This window comes from Centruroides sculpturatus, unplaced genomic scaffold, assembly GCF_000671375.1.
Source record: "Centruroides sculpturatus isolate CEXI.00-Female unplaced genomic scaffold, Cexi_2.0 scaffold390, whole genome shotgun sequence".
NCBI classification, from domain to species: domain Eukaryota; kingdom Metazoa; phylum Arthropoda; class Arachnida; order Scorpiones; family Buthidae; genus Centruroides; species Centruroides sculpturatus.
In genome coordinates this window covers 293,995-314,434 of record NW_019384599.1, presented here as the reverse complement: position 1 = coordinate 314,434, position 20,440 = coordinate 293,995, and the positions used below count along the sequence as shown (strand labels likewise).

The 20,440-nt window shown below is 28.0% G+C and overlaps 1 protein-coding gene and 1 long non-coding RNA gene across 4 annotated transcripts in view; one reads left to right on the top strand and one right to left on the bottom strand.

The window, feature by feature from the left end:
- The window catches only part of LOC111624944, a 36,960-nt gene that overhangs the window by 5,020 nt on the left and 11,500 nt on the right, over positions 1 to 20,440 (bottom strand). The window contains exon 2 of the long non-coding RNA XR_002756659.1: positions 11,301 to 11,396. This is a non-coding gene — a long non-coding RNA (uncharacterized LOC111624944). The remainder of the gene's footprint in view (positions 1 to 11,300; positions 11,397 to 20,440) is intronic.
- The window catches only part of LOC111624943, a 66,903-nt gene continuing 58,934 nt past the window's right edge, over positions 12,472 to 20,440 (top strand). For all 3 annotated transcript variants that reach the window (XM_023367938.1, XM_023367937.1, XM_023367936.1), the window contains exon 1: positions 12,472 to 12,789. In XM_023367938.1, coding sequence (XP_023223706.1) covers positions 12,609 to 12,789 — 181 coding nt within the window. In that variant the 5' untranslated portion in view covers positions 12,472 to 12,608. The remainder of the gene's footprint in view (positions 12,790 to 20,440) is intronic.

The window sequence follows — 20,440 nt, the reverse complement described above, 5'->3', positions numbered from 1 at the left end:
TTTAAAAAAAGAAAGAAAAAAATAGAATAAATTAAGTAGATTTACTTTAAAAGATTCAACAGAATCCAAGCTAAAATTGTTAAATTTTTGAGAGAAGTTAATCGTTTTTATTGACATTTATTTAATCAACTAAATAACTAAGATAATAGCAACTAATTTTGATAAATAGCCTATTATTTGTCTTTATTATTTGATAAAATTAAACGCGCTTTCATCTAAAAAAAAGGGGGGAAAATTTCAATTTTTTTCAACGTCAATTTTCTTGTAAAGTTTATCAAAATAATCAAATTAAAAATTTTTTTTTCCTCATTATTTTTTTAAAAATCTATTTATTAAAATATAAGGGCTATAACTTCATTATTCGTGTTTTTAGTTTAATATATTAAAAAAAAAGAAGGTCAAACTTTGAACTGTTTATTGGGGTTTTTTTTCTAATGTGTACTGTGTATAATTAGGTTTTTAAGCAGGAGCACTTGTAAATTTTGTGTACTAATGAAGATTTTGGAGTAGCGAAGGAGATAGGTGTATGACGTGTACTGTACATGTACTGTACTACTAAACAGGAACACTTGTAAATGCTGTTCATATTGTTTACTAATCAAGAATTTGGAGTAGTGACTAGAGGAGTGTACCTGGAAGCTAGAGAAGAAGGTATATATGTGTATTGATCAGGAACATTATAAATTTTGTACATATTATATTCTAATCAAGAGTTTAAAGTATTGACTGGAGGAGGATGAGGATGATCAGTAGTTAAGGACGAAGAAGGAGCTGTACTAAGCAGAAGAACTTGTAAAATGTTTTTGTTTAGTATACATTATTTTAGTATATTTTAGTATATTTTATACAGGAATATAATTCATAAATAAAGTTGCCCTACTTAGTAAAGTATTCCTGTATAATATATAACTTTTCTTATACAATATAAAAGATATTACAGTAGAGAATACTGTAAAATCTATAAATTTACATTATAAAAATCTATATAAGACACTGAAAGAATTGAGGATATTTCGGGAAAATATAAAACATTTTTCTGCACGGAATATAGATAAGATGCTGAAAAGTTTTACTAAATTTGCACGTACGATATTAAAAAAAAAAGAAAAAAAAATTATAAATGCNGAGTGTACCTGGAAGCTAGAGAAGAAGGTATATATGTGTATTGATCAGGAACATTATAAATTTTGTACATATTATATTCTAATCAAGAGTTTAAAGTATTGACTGGAGGAGGATGAGGATGATCAGTAGTTAAGGACGAAGAAGGAGCTGTACTAAGCAGAAGAACTTGTAAAATGTTTTTGTTTAGTATACATTATTTTAGTATATTTTATACAGGAATATAATTCATAAATAAAGTTGCCCTACTTAGTAAAGTATTCCTGTATAATATATAACTTTTCTTATACAATATAAAAGATATTACAGTAGAGAATACTGTAAAATCTATAAATTTACATTATAAAAATCTATATAAGACACTGAAAGAATTGAGGATATTTCGGGAAAATATAAAACATTTTTCTGCACGGAATATAGATAAGATGCTGAAAAGTTTTACTAAATTTGCACGTACGATATTAAAAAAAAAAGAAAAAAAAATTATAAATGCGTGTAAGTGTTTGTTAACATTCATCGTTATTATTGTTAAAAAAATAAACTTTTGTCACATTTTTATTCGCTGCTTTTTAGAAAAAATAAAACGTTGAACATGATTGACCGATCGAATTGCTAAGTTGTATAGTGCTGCTATAGTTCAGAACGTTATGTCATTATTTTCGCTTCAGTCGACTTTAGAAAACTCTTTTGTCATTGAAGTGGCAACAGGCCATCTAACATTTTGTCAAGAACTGACTTTAAAAGCAAATTTCTCGCTGGAATGATATTTCATAAAGAAAAATGAGTTTGCAGTACGAAAGAAGACAACTCAGGGGTTCTATTCCGAGATAAAATTAAACAAGTTCGACGAAAAGAATATCCAACAAATTTCAATATAAATTCCTTTTTCCTGGGTGGGTTTCTTGTCTCCCAGTATTTAGAATGAAAAATAACACCAGTTTAAGCATGTAGTTCGTTACGACAATCACTTTTACTGGAGTGAGTATTGAAATTTTAGGGAAATTTCCCTCGTAAGTTTGTTCAAATGATAAGAAAACGTTGGAGCAAATTACACTCAATGGCTGATTTTAGTGATATATAAGCAATTTAGTTCTTTACAAATCTACAGAAACTGCTTGTAATCTGACAAAAAATCTCCACACTACACAAAACTATTTTTATTGTATTGGCGGGTGAAGAAAACTAATGTAATCCACTCTCTAGTTTGTACCACAGATTGAAGATTGCTTTCCTTTTTTCTCCCCTTTTCTTTACGCAGTTGGATAGGGAAGGAATGTGTCCTTTTCCTTTATATGTTTCTTTATATGCTACACCTTAACCAAAAGCACAACTACCAATCACCCGTCTCAACAGGAAATTCAATTTTATCTTGGAACCATTCGAGCCCGCAATAGAAGAATCCCGCATTGAAAACTAAGCAATGTAACGAATTTCCGATTAATGTAATTATTTTTATAAGTAAAAATACAATTTTCGAAGTAAAATAATTGCCTTTCTGTTAAAAAAAAAAGAAAAAAAAAAACAATTTTCCTCGAAGCAAGACGTCGAAATTAACTGTTGGAAGCGGTGGGGAAATGATGATGAACAGTCATTAAGTCAAGAACACTTGTTTCAGCAATCAAACGAATTGAAGAAAGTTTTACATGAGAGCCTGAGCTATTGTAAATTCTGATATTTAATCAGAAAATAGGGAATTTAAGAGAGAAAAAGTTAAAGAAAAGACTCGCGCAATTAGGGAAAGATGCTTTCCTCCATTGTATTCACGAGATAAATTAGTAATCAGTAGCAAATGCAACATTTTCGCATCAAGTATTCTTCTTGTGCCTTCATCAGAAACGTGTCTTAAGATGGATGTATGGCTAATTGCTCTATCGGAACCCCTTCTGATTCACGGTGGTGAGAAAGCTGTTGCTGTGATGCACATGTCACTTCGCGTGTTCATTCATTCCCATCGATTATTTGCGCCAACGCTTTCTACTCGCCTTCCTCCTATCTATTTACATCGGGTCAATGCTTAGATGTTGGCCAGAAATATGTTGCATGCAACTCTCAAATCCCTCTGCTCTTATATCTCTTATCTGCAGATGTTAGGGTATTGAAACCCGATACTTTCAGCTAGGAAATTTGATTCTTAACCTCTTTGACTTTATCCTTTTCTTTCTGTTTTCTTCTAATCTTATTCGTGTTTCGGGGTTTCCGGAATTGAAAACGTTGCCTAAATTTAATAAAATCTCATTTAAAATTGATTTTGTTTAGCATTTTGAATAGTGTGTTATGTAAATGCAGTCAAATTTATAAAGTATTTGTGTAGAGAGCGCTTTAAACAAGGGAAAAGCAAGGAAAATCATTGTAATCCATTAGACATTACAACATTAAAAATTCCCTAAAGGTGAAAACATAAATTTCCTTAGGAATAAATAATAAAGAAAATCATTCAATTTATGGATAATTCCCTTTTAGGGAATTTAGGGATTACTTTAGAGAAACACTTCCCTAAAGAGAATATGTTTATCATCGTAAAACGCACATATAATAATGAATGTAGCCCTCTGTACAGTACAGTACAGTACATTCGTCATGCATATATAAAGCATAGTGAAACATTTATGCATGTGTTTTCCACGCTACTTAAACTATTATAACATAGAAATTAACGATGTATTTCAAGATATAAAAACGTCTTGTGTAGTTTCATATTGTTTCACATTTTATGTAAATATATATATATATATATAAATCTGCTTTAAATATTTAATTATAAAATGGAAAATACAATTAGAATATCCCATTGCATAACTTAATATAATATAGAATATTAACAATTAATTATTGGGAATTTATTAGAGATATTAATAAGCCTTTGTATCAATTATTGGATTTTTATGAGGTATATCAGTGGCCTTTATCAGCAATTATAGGGTCTTTATTAGTAATTAGGAATATTAATGGGTCTTTAATAGGGTTATTACTGCGACTTTGTTAGGAAGTTCTGTACAGTTTATAATATTACAATACAATGGATACGTAAAATACAATAAAAATCTAACATTCTTGTTTAAAACACAATTAAAAAATCCAATATAGAGCGTAAAAATAATAATAGAAATCTAACATTCTTGTTTAAAACACAATTAAAAAATCCAATATAGAGCGTAAAAATCATAATATAAATCCAACATTCTTGTTTTAAACAACACAATTAAAAAATCCAATATAGAGCATAAAAATAATAATAATAATCCAACAATCGTACATGAAAATCGCGATAAAATTCCAATATTCGTGCATAAAATCATAATGAAGAATCCAATATTTATGCATAAAAATCAAAATGAAAAACCCACCAATTCATTCAAACAACTAAACTTCCCAACGCTCTTTTTTTTTACCAAAGTTGACCTTCGAATACCAAAATTCTTCAATAAAAACCATAAAACAATATTTAAAAAAAAAGAAATCTGAGAATTTTTATAGAATTTCGCATAGAAACAACTCACTTTCACACTAAAATAAAACTAAAGACAAATTTTTATTCTTAAAAATAGTTTCAATCGCTTTTATCTCAAACTATAAAACTTTACAGTTTACTTCACGCCATATTTTTACGACGAAAATTTGGCAAAGTGATCATTTCATAACCGTAAAAAAAAAAAAAAGAAACAAGGAAGAAACAGTATAAAATGCAGCGATTGAGCAATGTTATTGTGCTTCAAGCAAAATCCGATTTAGGAACTAGCTTCAGGTAAGAAAGAACTAATATTACATCCAGTGACCTGACACTGACACTTGGCACTTGACACTTGTCACCATTTGACTCCTGTCAATGACAGTTGTATGAAGTCTGAAATGTTCTTATAAATTCTTAAAATAAAATAAAATAACAGATAATTTCAGCAATATTACGAAATAATAATAATTCCAATTGTGTGTTTCTTTTGTTATTTATATAATATTAAGTAAAATAATCAAAGAAAAACCCGTTAACAATGGCCACTAAAATGTTACCTCTGTTCGGAGATGTACCTGTACGTTGTTTGGAGGTTGTTTCTTAGGCATTTAAAAAAAAAAAAGAAGAGCATCACTGAAAAAAATGACTTCCATTTAGAGGTGGCCGTTATTACAGGTTCGACTGTGTTAAAAATTATTTTCCAATTGTAATTTTTAATTCAGAGTTTGTAAAAATTGTAACTTTAAAAATTCTTTTTGTAAAAATTTTGTAAAATTTTTTCGGAAATTCTTTAGAAAAATTGTAAATTTAACTTTAAGATTTCATATAAAATTTTAAATTATATAAAAATTGCAATATTTTGAGAAAAGAATTGTAAATTAATGTTCCAAAAAATTTTGAAATGGCATTTTATTTGAATAAATTCAGAATTTGTAAGTTAATTTAGTTTTTCTCAGTTTCAATTTCTTTAATTTCAAAATCATTTTTTTTTTTTATTTGTTAGAAAAATTGTTCTGAAAAGTTTTTGGTTATTTAGAAAAATTTTCGATTTAATGGAAATTTTGTAAAGTTTTCAAATTTAAAAATTACACTTATTTTTTTTTTTAACTATGAATTTTATTTTTAAAACAATGAAAATTTCTACAGACGTTTTAACAAAAAAACTTAGAAATTTTTAGGAAAAAATTATATTAAAATTAAATTTTTAAAAAACTAAATTCGATTTGCAAAATAAATATTGTAATTTTCTCAAAAAAATTCACAATTTTATTCAAATTAAATTAAATTTACAATTTTCGTTTTTTTTTACAATGTTGGAAAATACATAGGAATAATAATGACGGAAAAATAAAGTGGAACAACGATAATTTCTCTATTGGAAATGCTGGAAAAGTAAACTGAAACGATGATTTCTCCATTGGAAATGCTGGAAAAGTAAACTGAAACGATGATTTCTCCGTTGGAAATGCTGGAAAAGTAAACTGAAACGATAATTTCTCCATTGGAAATGCTGGAAAAGTAAACTGAAACGATGATTTCTCCATTGGAAATGCTGGAAAAGTAAACTGAAACGATAATTTCTCCATTGGAAATGCTGGAAAAGTAAACTGAAACGATAATTTCGCCATTGGAAATGTTGGAAAAACAAATTGAAATAATAATTTTCCCTGAAACTTAAATTCTAAGAATCTTAAAAATATACTTTTTTTTCCAATTTCAAATTCGAATTTAAATCTTAAAAAAAAAAAAATCCAATTTCCAATTTGAATTACAAAAATTGCACTTTGAAGAAATTGAAATTTCCAATTATACTTTGGCATTTTTTGTCGATCATTTAATTGGGATGTTTGTCAGAGTTTTGTTTGTTAATTGTGTATGCAGGCTTATTATTAATCATTAATTGGTCTGGGACGAGTGCGACATAAACTATCGAATAATTGGAAGGGATCGAATTAAACTGGCAATCATAATTAAAGTGTCTTCAAGAGTGTGAAGTTCAAAAATAAATAAGGACACGTTAATTGGGATAGGTGAGAATGAAAGATGTTATCTTTTACTTCCTTTCTTAATTAGTTCAAACCCGCTTATAACGTGACGGAAGCCACTTTTTTTATTTTTTTATTTATCCGATTAAGCTTATCAAATGTTGGCAGCGCAAGGTATGTTAAAGAAGACTTAAAAGAGTACTAATTAAGTTTTTGGGTGTAGTTTTAATTAATTAATTAGAGCACACGAACCCGCTTATAACACTCGCACATATAAAACCCGTGTATAACATTTGCAAATCATGGGGTTTGTCTATTTTATTAAGCTTATAAAATATTGGTAGCGCAATAATGAGGCATTTTAAATGCGAATTGAATAAGTTCAACTGTTACCAATTAACCCGTTTATAACGAACGTGTAAAATTTGTTTATAACATCCCGAATTCTGATTTCTACACGGTAATCAAGCTTATATTGTGTTTGTGGCGCAATAACGAGGGCAAAGTAAAGCAAAATTTAATGGATATTGATTATATTTAGCGTCATTCTAATTTATTAAAACCCGACACAACGTTTTCTTTTATCAAAAGAAGTAATAAAAGATGTGTAAAAAATCAATCATTAAAAGTAATAACACGCGATATAAAGCATTTTTTCACACTAATGAATACAAAACCCGCATATAACGTCTCGAAAAACCATATATTTAGCAATTATGTAAGGTGTTATAACGAGGCAATTTTAAAATCAAAACTTAAGTTAGACTTTTTTTTTTAATATTAGCACTTTATGACATTAAAACATAGCTTAGTTTGATCTCGAAATAACGCCATTTATACAAGTCATTTTTTTGTAATTATTAAAGGATAATGTTTCAGTAGAATTTTCTTTAAAATGGGTAGAAATAATTGTTGTGTATTAGAAATTTACCTTCTTAATCGCACAAAATCCCGCATATAACGTTATACATTACTTTTTATATTATACAGTCAAGCCTGTAAACAACGACGGAAATATAAAAGAATGATCTCGCTATTTAGAGGTTATTTTGTACTCATCTTTGTTTTAAAAAAAAAAGAAATGACTCTATTTCGGGGTAGAGCCATTTGAGATTTGACTGTATTAAGAAATTAACCCAAGACAACGTTATTCGCGAGCAGATTCATTTAAAATCCTGTTCAAAAGAAGTAATTTTAACAAAATTATTTAAAATCCCGTATATAACGTTACTGTAAATTATTATTTTGTGTTATAAAACGTTTAATTTCGTTAAATACGAGTTTTTTTTATTTAAAAATTTTAAAAAATTACAGCGAAAGAAGGACGTAAATTACGTTTAACTTCACTTCGATTGATTAAAATTGTTTTATTGCCTTACACAAAAAGGCAGGAAAAAGAAAAAAAACAATAGATAACAATTGTTTTCCTCTTTTTTTTTGTGACAATTGAAAAGAAACACTGAAAACCCGCATATAACGTTAAAGTCTCCATTTATTTTTTTTAAAAATATAATGCAAATACTTCTTCTTTTTTTTGTTTAAACTGACGGCTATAAAAATACCCCGTTTCGTAATAACGAGGGAACATTTCTAATTCGACAATTAAGTAAAATTATCATCGTAAATCATCCTTTTGTTGTCTGGAATAGTGATTATAAGTTCCATAATTTTAATTTCTAACTTAAAAAAAAAATATTGAAGAGAAGAGAAAAAATAAATTAAAATCGAAGCGTGGCTTAAATTAATCTCCAGGTTTACTCTTAAATACCACAGAACATTAAATAGAGATGATTCAGGTTTCTTCCTTAATGAACCTTAAAAGTTCATTAGTGGCTCTCAGACAAGAACACGTGGATCAATAACTTAGGGCAGGAGGAGGAAAAAAATCGCGTGCATTACGGTCACGTGTAATGTACTGTACAGTACAGTACATACGTGCGTGTATGTGTGTGTATGTGTGAGCGCTGAGTCGGTGGAACGTATGCATTGCACGTGATTTGCGTGCACGGCCCTTTAAAAGTGCCAACTTGATTAATGTTTCGCATCTAATTAATTTGATAACGTTAGAAAATGCGATATATCGAGAGAAAACGTATAAATTAATTAACGAATGAGAATGTTTTTGGTGTACGAAACAAGTTTCGTACCTCCCCCAAAGACGAAAATTTGAAGTTTATGATTATAAATGAGATGAAATCGTATGTTTATGTCTAAAAATTTAATTAAAATTTATAATACTGTATATATACGTTCTATGTGTGTGCTAGGCATTATTTGTAATGCCTAGTAAATGGTTGAACATAGTCAAATAATGCGTAGTGTGTGTGCTAGAATATAAAGAAATAATACCTTTGTATGGTATATAAACAAATTATGCCTTTATACGCTAGGATATTGTGCCTTTATATGCTAAAATACAGACAAATAATGCCTAAAGTACATTTAAAATTTCTCGTATTTTTTTTCATGTATAAATGAAAGTGAAAGGAAAAAAAAAAACATTTATAAATTTCAACACGTTTCTTCCAGTCAAATTATTTAAAATTACGTTGAAAAAAAGAAGAAGGGGGGAAAAAACGTAATCTTCGCCAACATCTTCAATAATTCCAAGTTTATTGAAGCGATGTTAATGGACGAAAGACGACAATGATGATGATGATGATGAGGATGAGAAATGTTAAGTTTTTCGTCACGTGACCTTAACTTAATGCTTTAATTTGTACAGTTAACGATATTTAGATGCATTTTTCATTGATCGAGTGTCGTTGTCTCGGTCGGGGGTTCTGATCACCTCGTGATAAAACTGTTCGGGCTTTAAGACCGTTATCAATGAAAATGCCTTCGAGCAAACCGAATCTTTTTCCTTTAAAATTTTGTATATTACTATAATATTTTTTTTTTTCTTTTTTAAATTTTTATTTTATGGTACTTTGAAAGAATTTATTGCACATTTTAAATGATTTCATCGTGTTTTTTTTTCCTGAGATTTTTGGTGAAGATTTTAAGTAAATTGTGTCGAATCTCTTGTTAGTTTGTGTGTCGATTTTGGGTATGGTAAATGGGGTTGAAGTAGAAAAATATTGTATTGACAGTGAAGAAATTATGTCTAGAATGTAATTACGTATAAACTTAATAAAATAAACGTCTAGTATATACTAAGATACAGCCAAGTACATGCTAAAATTCAGTAAACTAATGCCTAATTTATGCTAGGATACAGCTAAACAATACCTCGTACGTGGTAAAATATAATTCAAATTATGCCAAATATATGTTTACACACGATTAATTAATGCCTAAAATAAAGTATAAGACGTAACTTATACCTAATAAGTGATAGCAGGTAATTTTTACTATGTTAGCATAAGGTTAACTACATACATACGAGTAAGACAATTAAGTAGCGTTTAATCATGTTATATGATATGATATATTCAAGTAATGCCTGTAGTATATTAATACACGGTAAAGTATTGTTTATCAAGTGATTAATTAATGCCTAAAGTACATTTAAAATTTCTCGTATTTTTTTTCATGTATAAATGAAAGTGAAAGGAAAAAAAAAAACATTTATAAATTTCAACACGTTTCTTCCAGTCAAATTATTTAAAATTACGTTGAAAAAAAGAAGAAGGGGGAAAAAAACGTAATCTTCGCCAACATCTTCAATAATTCCAAGTTTATTGAAGCGATGTTAATGGACGAAAGACGACAATGATGATGATGATGATGATGAGGATAAGAAATGTTAAGTTTTTCGTCACGTGACCTTAACTTAATGCTTTAATTTGTACAGTTAACGATATTTAGATGCATTTTTCATTGATCGAGTGTCGTTGTCTCGGTCGGGGGTTCTGATCACCTCGTGATAAAACTGTTCGGGCTTTAAGACCGTTATCAATGAAAATGCCTTCGAGCAAACCGAATCTTTTTCCTTTAAAATTTTGTATATTACTATAATATATTTTTTTTTCTTTTTTAAATTTTTATTTTATGGTACTTTGAAAGAATTTATTGCACATTTTAAATGATTTCATCGTGTTTTTTTTTCCTGAGATTTTTGGTGAAGATTTTAAGTAAATTGTGTCGAATCTCTTGTTAGTTTGTGTGTCGATTTTGGGTATGGTAAATGGGGTTGAAGTAGAAAAATATTGTATTGACAGTGAAGAAATTATGTCTAGAATGTAATTACGTATAAACTTAATAAAATAAACGTCTAGTATATACTAAGATACAGCCAAGTACATGCTAAAATTCAGTAAACTAATGCCTAATTTATGCTAGGATACAGCTAAACAATACCTCGTACGTGGTAAAATATAATTCAAATTATGCCAAATATATGTTTACACACGATTAATTAATGCCTAAAATAAAGTATAAGACGTAACTTATACCTAATAAGTGATAGCAGGTAATTTTTACTATGTTAGCATAAGGTTAACTACATACATACGAGTAAGACAATTAAGTAGCGTTTAATCATGTTATATGATATGATATATTCAAGTAATGCCTGTAGTATATTAATACACGGTAAAGTATTGTTTATCAAGTGATTAATTAATGCCTAAAGTACGGCAGATGAAGTGTTTTACTATGTACCAAGACACAAGATTTTGCTGGATAAACAATGAAATAATGCCAATGTTATAAATATATGTAAATATATTTATATTTATAGAAAATATTGCAAAATAAACTTTAAAAAAATTCAATTTTCTCATAAATAAATAAAAAAATACCTGAGTTAAGAAGTCCGTATGAGGAACCTTGCAGATGGATGAGTTCTCTGTGATTCGATCGATTCCGCTCACGTTATAATAAAAATCATGTAGAAACTAGATTTAACAGATTTAAATGAACATTTATTCCTTCATTTTTACAAATTAAACTCTTAAAACTCATAAAATTTTTAATTAAATTCAATCTTTATCTGCGCTTAATCAAGAGAAAGAGCTAAGAGATAAGTAAGCAAATGAAGAGATATATAATCGAGTAAAATATATATTTTTCTGCCATAAATTGCTAATTATAATTAAAATTAACTTAATTTATAATGGAATACAGTCGTATAAAGTATATAATATATTTTATTTACAGTTTATAATGTGTAATTTTGAGTAAAACATATTCAAATCATATACGTAAGTGTAGAAGATACCTTTAAAAAAAATGCATTATTTATAAATAAAAATCAAAAATTTATCGCGTAAATTTAAAAAAAAAATCATAAAAGTTATTATAAATTATAAAATTTCTTAATTTAAATCAATTACACATTAAATTTTTCATCGTTTAATCTGTTAATACGATTAAAGAAAGAACAACTCGAAGTCATAAAATTTAATAATTTAAATTTTAAAAAAATATATTAACGTCAGCACCGCTTAGAAAACAAAAATTTAATTTATAAATTTAAGAAAAAAAGCTTTAAAAATATATGAATATAAATTATATAAATATATTTTATCAAGTGACTAAATTTAACTATCGATTAGGTTAGCTTGTAGTTTATCTCCATCCTTCGTAATACTTAAAATTCTAATTTTTATCCAAATTTTAGAACCTTTAAATAAATTAAATTCACCAAACAAGCATTCTAGATAAAAATATTCTTCCAAGAGAGAAAAAAAAATTATATTAAATTGTAGATAACTCGTGTATACTCATGAATAATTTTTCCATATAAAATAGTGGAATAAAGTTATCTATTTATTATTATTTTCTTTCTTTATTTTTTCAAATTTAAGTCTTTATTATGTTTATTAAAACATTTTTCGATATATTTATAGATTTTTCTATGTTTAATTCATCTTTGTTTCCATGGCAAGAGAGTTCAGCATCTTTTGCTCTTCCGCATCTTCTACACAGCATCCCTCTTCTGTTCCAATTGCTAATATCGACAATGTTGAGCATATTCCACGATCGGATGGACGATTTCAAATAATAAGAACGACCAATAAAGATCAGACTTTAGTTTTACGTCACGAACACGTGTGTCAGTGGGCGTCATAAAGTAAAGGAGTGAGTAGCATGCCTGCAGTGTAGAGATGTGTAGCTGCTTTGACCGGACACATCGTCATACTGAATCTTGTGCTTTTCATTTCATGTTTACATTAATTTCTTCTAGAAAAAACAATATAAATATGGGTTTTGCCTTAAGAAATTATATATTTATCATAATTTCTATCACGTCGATAGTTTGTGGTGTGATAAATACGCAGGATGTAGGTAAGTGAAATTTGTTGAGTGATGTTGCTTGTTCTTTGTTTAAAGTTATAATAATAATAATAATAAAAATATGCCGTGTATTAGTTTAAATATAGCTTTGTATTTTATTTATAGTATAATTAAATTGATATTTATATATTTAACTACTTTTGGGGGTTATTTTACAGTAAAAAATTATAACCTTTACGTTGTATATATAACCTGCTTTTATTAACTTTAAAACTATAAATTCTTTATAATAAATGATATAAATTTATAAGATCTTTCTTATAAATGTCATAAAAACTTCATAGAAGTTGTGTATATTATATAAATTATATAATAAAATTAACACGATAAACTAAGAGTTGTATATAACATAAAAATTAACTTATAAAACTATTAAGGGGGCGATTTTTAAAGGTTTATTATAAAACAAAATTAAAGCCCTAACCTCTGATCAACGGACACTAAAGGAAACATTTAAAAATGGCCGCTGTACGAAGGTTACTTCTGTTCAAAAGAAAGAAATGGCCTCTGCTTAGAAGTGTCCGTTATTACAGGTTCGATTGTACACTTAATGAAAATTTTACCGTTAAAATTCGATGGTTGAAAAGACTTTATAACGTCATTACTTATGCTAGAAAGTATAATTTAATTACAAGTCTAACAATACAAAGCTTAATAAATTATTGTAATAAGTAAGAAAATGAGAATTAATCCTTGTAATGAAATTAATTTCCTTACTAGAAAACATACTTAATTGATTGAACCAAACACGAATAAAATCTTCACCGGATAATTAGTATTATAAATGGTAGAAGCCCTACTCAAAAATATCGAAGGTAAGGGATAAGCACACGAGTCACGTGTGATTTTTACGTGACAATGCATCTATAATACGATTAAATTTGGCCCAATGTAATTGTCCTAGACGACACTAATCTGACCGATAGTTAATGTTATTTGAAAGTTTGCTTTTGCAGTCTTTAAGAGAGGGAAGAAACTCGGTAAGCATAAGAGCTTAACCTAACAATTTTAGACAATATTTCCCTTCCCCTCCCCCCGTTTATCGATTCACGTTATTTAAATTGTAAAGTTTTAAAATCGATCCTAAACTGTTTATAATAATGAAAATATTCGTCAATAAATCGCATTTTCTTGTTAACAACTCCACGTTTTATGCGGCCTCCTACACACTATGTAAATGATGTGAGATACTTAGCCATCATCCAACATTTAAAAAAAAAGAAAAATGGCCCACCCACCATCGTGGCGTGTTTTATCAGAAGAGGAAAAGAGAGATCTTTGATTTCCTAAAATAGAAACATTTTTAGGATCCCAGTAGACTCAATTCTGTACGAATATCTTCAGTCTCCATTGAGTTATCTCTCTAGTGTGATGGTGCTATTACTTCACTTGTATCATTCAAGACAAGACTTTATACAGTATTGAGAACTTCAATAAACTATTCTCCAACGGAATTTTTTCCCTAAAAACGTAGGAAAATAAATTATATATTTAAATTTTCCATTAAACACCATTTTTATAGGTTTAATCTTTTTGTTTTTTTATGTAATCAATTGTTTATTACGTTGTATGGATGAGCATCGTATTGAAGCCATCACCATTTTCAGAATATATATTATTCCGGTGAATGTAGAATTATTTATTTAACATAAATTCTGTTTATGTACTTATAATAATGTTGAAAATAATACTACGAAATGTACAAGTGCTTCTATTGTCGTTACTAGTTGAAGAATCTTAAGTACCATCCCTTCAATAGAAAATATAAAAATTAATATAATTAAATTTAATGTAAGAAGATTGAGATGCTGTGGGGGAGGTATTGGAGGGTGTATGAACACTTCTATTGTTGTTTCTGATTATAAACACCAGCCCTAATTACAAATACCACCCTCCAATATACACTCGAAACATCAGTCAAATTAGATTTAATGCATTATTTTTTTGCTAGAAGCTAAAAGTGTTGGAGGAAGAGGATAGAAGGGCTTCTATTGTCGTTTCTAATTGAAGAAACTTAAGCATCATCCCTCCAATAGAAAATATAAACATTGCTATAATTAAATTTAATGTGTTTTCACAGTAAGAAGATTGAGATACTGTGAGGGGTATTGGAAGGTGTATGATCGCTTCTATTGTTGTTTCTAATTGTAAACACCAGCCCCAATTATAACCCTCCAATATGGACTTTAAACATAAGTCAAATTAGATTTAATGCTTTATTTTTTGCTATAAGAAGTTAAAAGTGTTGATGGAAGACGTAGGAGTGCTTCTATTGTTGTTTCTAATTGAAGAATTATAAGCACCATCCCTCAAATATAAACATTAATAAAATTAAATTTAATGCATATTTTTACAACGAGAAGATTAAAAATTATGCAGGAAAGTATAAAAGCGCTTCTATTGTCATTACTAATTGTAAACACCATCCTCAATTACAATTACCGCCCTCCAGTATAGACTTTAAACATCAATCAAATTAGATTTAATGCATTATTTTTCTGATATAAGAAGCTTAAAAGTGTTTAAAGAAGGGGGTAGAATAAAAGGCTATTGTCGTTTATAATTAGAGAATCTTAAGCATCATCACAAATTAGAGTTACCACCCTTCAACATAAAATTCGATTTAATACGTATTTTTTGCATTATTAAAAAAAGCTAAAGGTAAAGATTTATTATGACTTTTAAATTGTTAATATTGTATAAATTTTAAAAGAGTTTCGCCAGCAACAAGTTGCGTAACTTTCCCGGCAAAAAAAAAACTTTAAAATTGTTTGTGGCTCCATCTGTTATAAGATTTTATCTTAAAAGTTTTTATATTAGTAATTGTTATAAAATAGAAAAAAAAAGCTTAATTTTGTGAGTATAGATAAGTTTTATTTAAAAAAAAAAAGAAATTGCATTTACAATTAAGTCCGACCTCACATGACCTCTTCTATCTCTCCACCCCCTCGATCTTTAACCACCAAAATTTAACATCATCAATGTCCCTAATATACAAACCTCCCTGCAAAATTTCAAAAATTTTTGACAAAAACGAACAGAAATTATTAAGCTTTAAAGTGATTGAACAAAATCGTGCCCCCAACACACACATACCAGCATCCATACATACAGTAAACACCCCAAAATTTTTTACATTTCTTTACATGCCAAGGTCCCCTAAGTCCAAAAATACAAAAAAAAATTTTGGGGGGGTCATTTTTTGACCGATCGCCATACTTTCCCTCTGTTATAGCCTATATAACAGCCGGGGAAAATAAAATAGCAATATTTATCGATGAGTACTATATAAATTTTTAAAGAAAAATAAAATTTTGAAAGTGTGTGTGTGTATATATATATATATATATATCAATGCTATGTCAACCATTCGATCCTCTTGATTTATGGAGTGAGATACGGAGCATGATCTATGATGGCAATCTAAGACAACTGTTTTATATCGATATGAACTCATATATGGACTATAGAAATGATTTTTGATTCTTTGTGTCAATTGGCAGATTTATGACAAAGTTGGCTCCACAATGCTTCCAATTGTACCAATTTATCGAGAATAAAAAAGCAAAAAAAGAAAAAAAAAACAACAGCGTTTCTAGTATGAAAAGCGAATGTGAAAAAACCGGCTATTGGATAAAATATTTCAAGTTTTTCAAATATAAAATCTTGTCGTAAGTAATTGATTATACGGTTTGAATTTTAAATTAAGATCGCAGCTTTAAAAAAAATCTCTATACATTTAAAAAAATACAGGGTGGCCCAAAAGTCGGTTAACTGCATCCCTAGAGTGTTATTCGACAATTTATGCGCTTGTCGGTGTTTATTTGTGTATTGAGCGAGAAACTCGTTTAAAAATAATAAATTTAGTCTTTCTAATGGTTAACTAATTTTTGAGCTACCTTATATATATAAGAAATTTGAAACATGTCTTTTTATAAATATTTAAATAACGTATAGTGTAAAAAAAAATATATCCTAAACATCGGTAGTCCTCGGCATAACGCATAAGAAACTAATTTACACATTTTAAAAACGATAACTTAACGTCGATTGGTTGCTTATATATATTACCGACCAATCGACGTTCAGATAATCAGATAATCTGTCAATCATTTTTAAAAGATTTTTAACGTTACATCCGACTCATTATACATAAAACCACTTATGTTTCAGTGTTATTTAATGTAGAAAATTATCATTTTTTCTCGATTATTCGTGAAAAATATCATTTTTACGGTTACAATATACATATTAATGTTAATATTTAAGTCACTTTAATTACGGTAAAGAATCTTAATAAACTTAAACCCAACAAACGTGTTAAACGTGTAAATACATGTAAAACACTTTTTTTATATATATTATTATAATTAGTGAAGATACAACCACGAAAAAACCTAAAATTTGTAAACAGTAAATACAGCAATTAACTCAAATATTGATTTAATCTCATTAAATTCTCAAAGGAGCAATTTAAAAGCCAAATGTATAGAAATTTAATTAGGAAACCTTTGGGGAAAATACTAAATTTTTGTTGTTTTCTCTCCCCCCTCTCTCTGCCTTTCCTTTTCGGTAATTATTACAATAGATGCAGCACGTGGTAGATTATCCTTTATTTTTTTCCCCTCCTATTTCCTGAAAGGGTGTCGTGAAAAATATCATTTCTCTTTTACGATTTTTCCTTACAAGCGTATTGTTCGAATAAAAATAAAACACGAGAAGGAGAAGGAAGAGAAAGGAGGAGGAGGAGGAAAAAAAAGAGGAAGTATAAATTCTAGTCTATGACGAGCGACAAATATTAGATAATAGCTGTGAATTTTTTGATTTAAAATGCTAATTAAATTTAATTAATTAAATAATTTTTAAACATTAATATTAGAAAAAAAATTAAAATAAAACAGGGGGGAGGAGAGGAATAAAACGTGTAAATTCTAATGATGGGAAGCGTTAAATTTTAAGATTTTTTTTTTTCGTTATTTTAAATGGGATTTTTTTTTAACTTAAAACGTTAATTTAATTAATTAGTTAATTAATTTTTATAATTTTAAGTACTAATATTATCAAACAAAATAAATGAGGAGAGAAGAAAGGGAGATTTAAAAATACTAGTCGATGGCGATTATCGAAAATTGAACAAATTAATATTGCGATTTTCTTTACGTTAAATCGAATTTTTTTGCGTCGAAACCTCGATTTAATTCATTAATTTTTACAATTCTAAGCGTTAATATTAAGAATTCGTGTATTACAACGAATTACAATCGTTTTTTCTTCCCCTATAAGACGAGATTAAAACACAAATCTATTCACTTTTTCCAAGCTTACAACTTCATAAATTGACTTTATTTTTAAAGAAATTCGCTCACCTCTAGGCTTTGAAATTGTTTAAATTATCTGAAGAAAGTTTCTGGATACATAAATAACAAAAAATTGAATAATTTACATGTTAAAATCATGCAAAATATACAATATATATATATATATATAGCTAAGGGTACTGATTATGAGTTAAGTTGTAAGGCAGTGGATAAATATTTATACGGTATACAGATTACCCCAAATCTATTCCTGTATAGATTATAATGGATATAAATTTTATAAGCAGTAAACGTACAGTAATTTTATATATTCTTATACACTCAGGAATATTAAATCTTTGGTATCGATCAGAAGAAGAAACATAATCCAGAGAAAGAAGAAAAAAAATTACGAATGTTAATAGATCAATTTTATCTCGGAAAAGAAATCGAATTTTTCATTTTGTTTACTTGATTCTTCTTTCAAGTAAATTTATTTCATTTTCGAACTGAATTTTCTCACCTCTTTTTTTTCTTTTATGTTAAATTTCTTCCATTTTACTTCAGATTTTCATTAATTTCCGTCCTGAATATACGACCAATTTTACACTTCACTCCCTTTTGTTTTATACTAGATTTACTCCAATTTCCGCCTGAAATTTTCGTTCAAGTTTTAATGTGGAAATTTCATAAATATATATGATTTATTAGCTTGATTTTCTGGCATTCTTCGTATATATTTTTTAAATTTATAAGTAGCTAGATTTAACTTCAATCAAGCTTGATTATTACAGTACATTTTTGATTCCTTCTAGTAAATTTACTTTACTTTTAAAATGAATCTTCTCACGTTTTTTTTCTCTGTAAATTTTGTTCCGTTTTACTCAATTTTTTTCGTTTATTTTACGGTTAATTATTTAGTCTTATACTGTACTAGATTTACTCTAATTTCCGCCTGAATTTTTCGTTTCAGTTTATAAATATCACTGATTTAGCAGCTTGATTTTCTGGCATTCTTCATATATTTTAATTACTTTTTAAAAAAAATCTACAAGTATATAGATTTAATTTCAATTAAGCTTGATTAATACAGTACATTTTTGATACCTTCACTTATTTATTTCACTTTAAAACTGAATTTTCTGCTAAATTTCTTCCGTTTAACTTAAAGTTTTTTCGTTCATTTCACGCTCAAAATACTTACTCTACAGTTAATTCTTTAGTTTTATACAAGATTTACTACGAATTCCTCTTAAAATTTCCCATATATGATCTAATATAAAAATTTTTTTTTACAACTAGAACTAATTTAATACGTTAATTTCCTAACTTTCTCTGGCGTATTTTAGTGACTCTTTTTAATTCTGTAAGTGGATACATTTAATTTTAATTAAGTAACGGCGACTAAATTCTTCTTTCTAGTAAATTTATTTCAATTTTCGGTCTACATTTTTCATACATCTTTATGCTAAATCGCCTCCATTTTACTTATGATTTTCATTCATTTCAATGCCGAGTATACGAGTAATTTTATAACTCCATCCCTTTCATCTCAGATTTACTCCACTTTCCAGGCCAAATTTCTTTAAAATTTCATAAATATAGAATATTTTATAACTAAAGTTGAATTCAACAGCTTGATTTCTTGGTTGTATTCGTATTTTTAATGGGTTTTTCTGTATGTAAGTAGGTAAGATCGGATAACGATTATGCGCGATTAGGTAAAAAAGATAAGGAAATTACGTGTAAAATTACCTTTCTAAGTTATTATAAATGCGCTTGGGAATGATATTAAGCAGTAAAATTGCTTGTAGAATGCTTACAGTAGCATTTATTGATGTTGTAGTCGGTGACAATGATCAACATCGACATCAACAGAAAGCTGTCGCCTTAATGCACTATTCACCATTCATACACCGATGTACTGTACAGTACTTCCACTATCTTAATGCACTAGTTTCTTTCTTTTTTCTCTTATTTTTTTATTCTCACACAACCGAAAAGAATAGAAAAATAGTTTCCTTCTGTTGATATGAAACTCAAAAAGTGATTTTCACGCACTTATATCGTTCTGTGAGCTCATCAAGTTTTCAATTTTGTTTGTGTTTATTTTACTTTGTGTTTAAAAAGATAAACTTGACTTGTAAACTTCCATACTTTCCTTTTATATAATTAAATAGAACTAAATATAATTGTAATGTCCTGATTATAAATAGAGCATGAAGATAGACTTCATCTTCGTGCTCCAATCTTTTCCTCCTTATTACTAAATGCGTTTCGATTTTTCATTAAAAATCTCTCTCGTTTTCCAATCGGATTTTATTATATTGCTACATTTCGTCAAT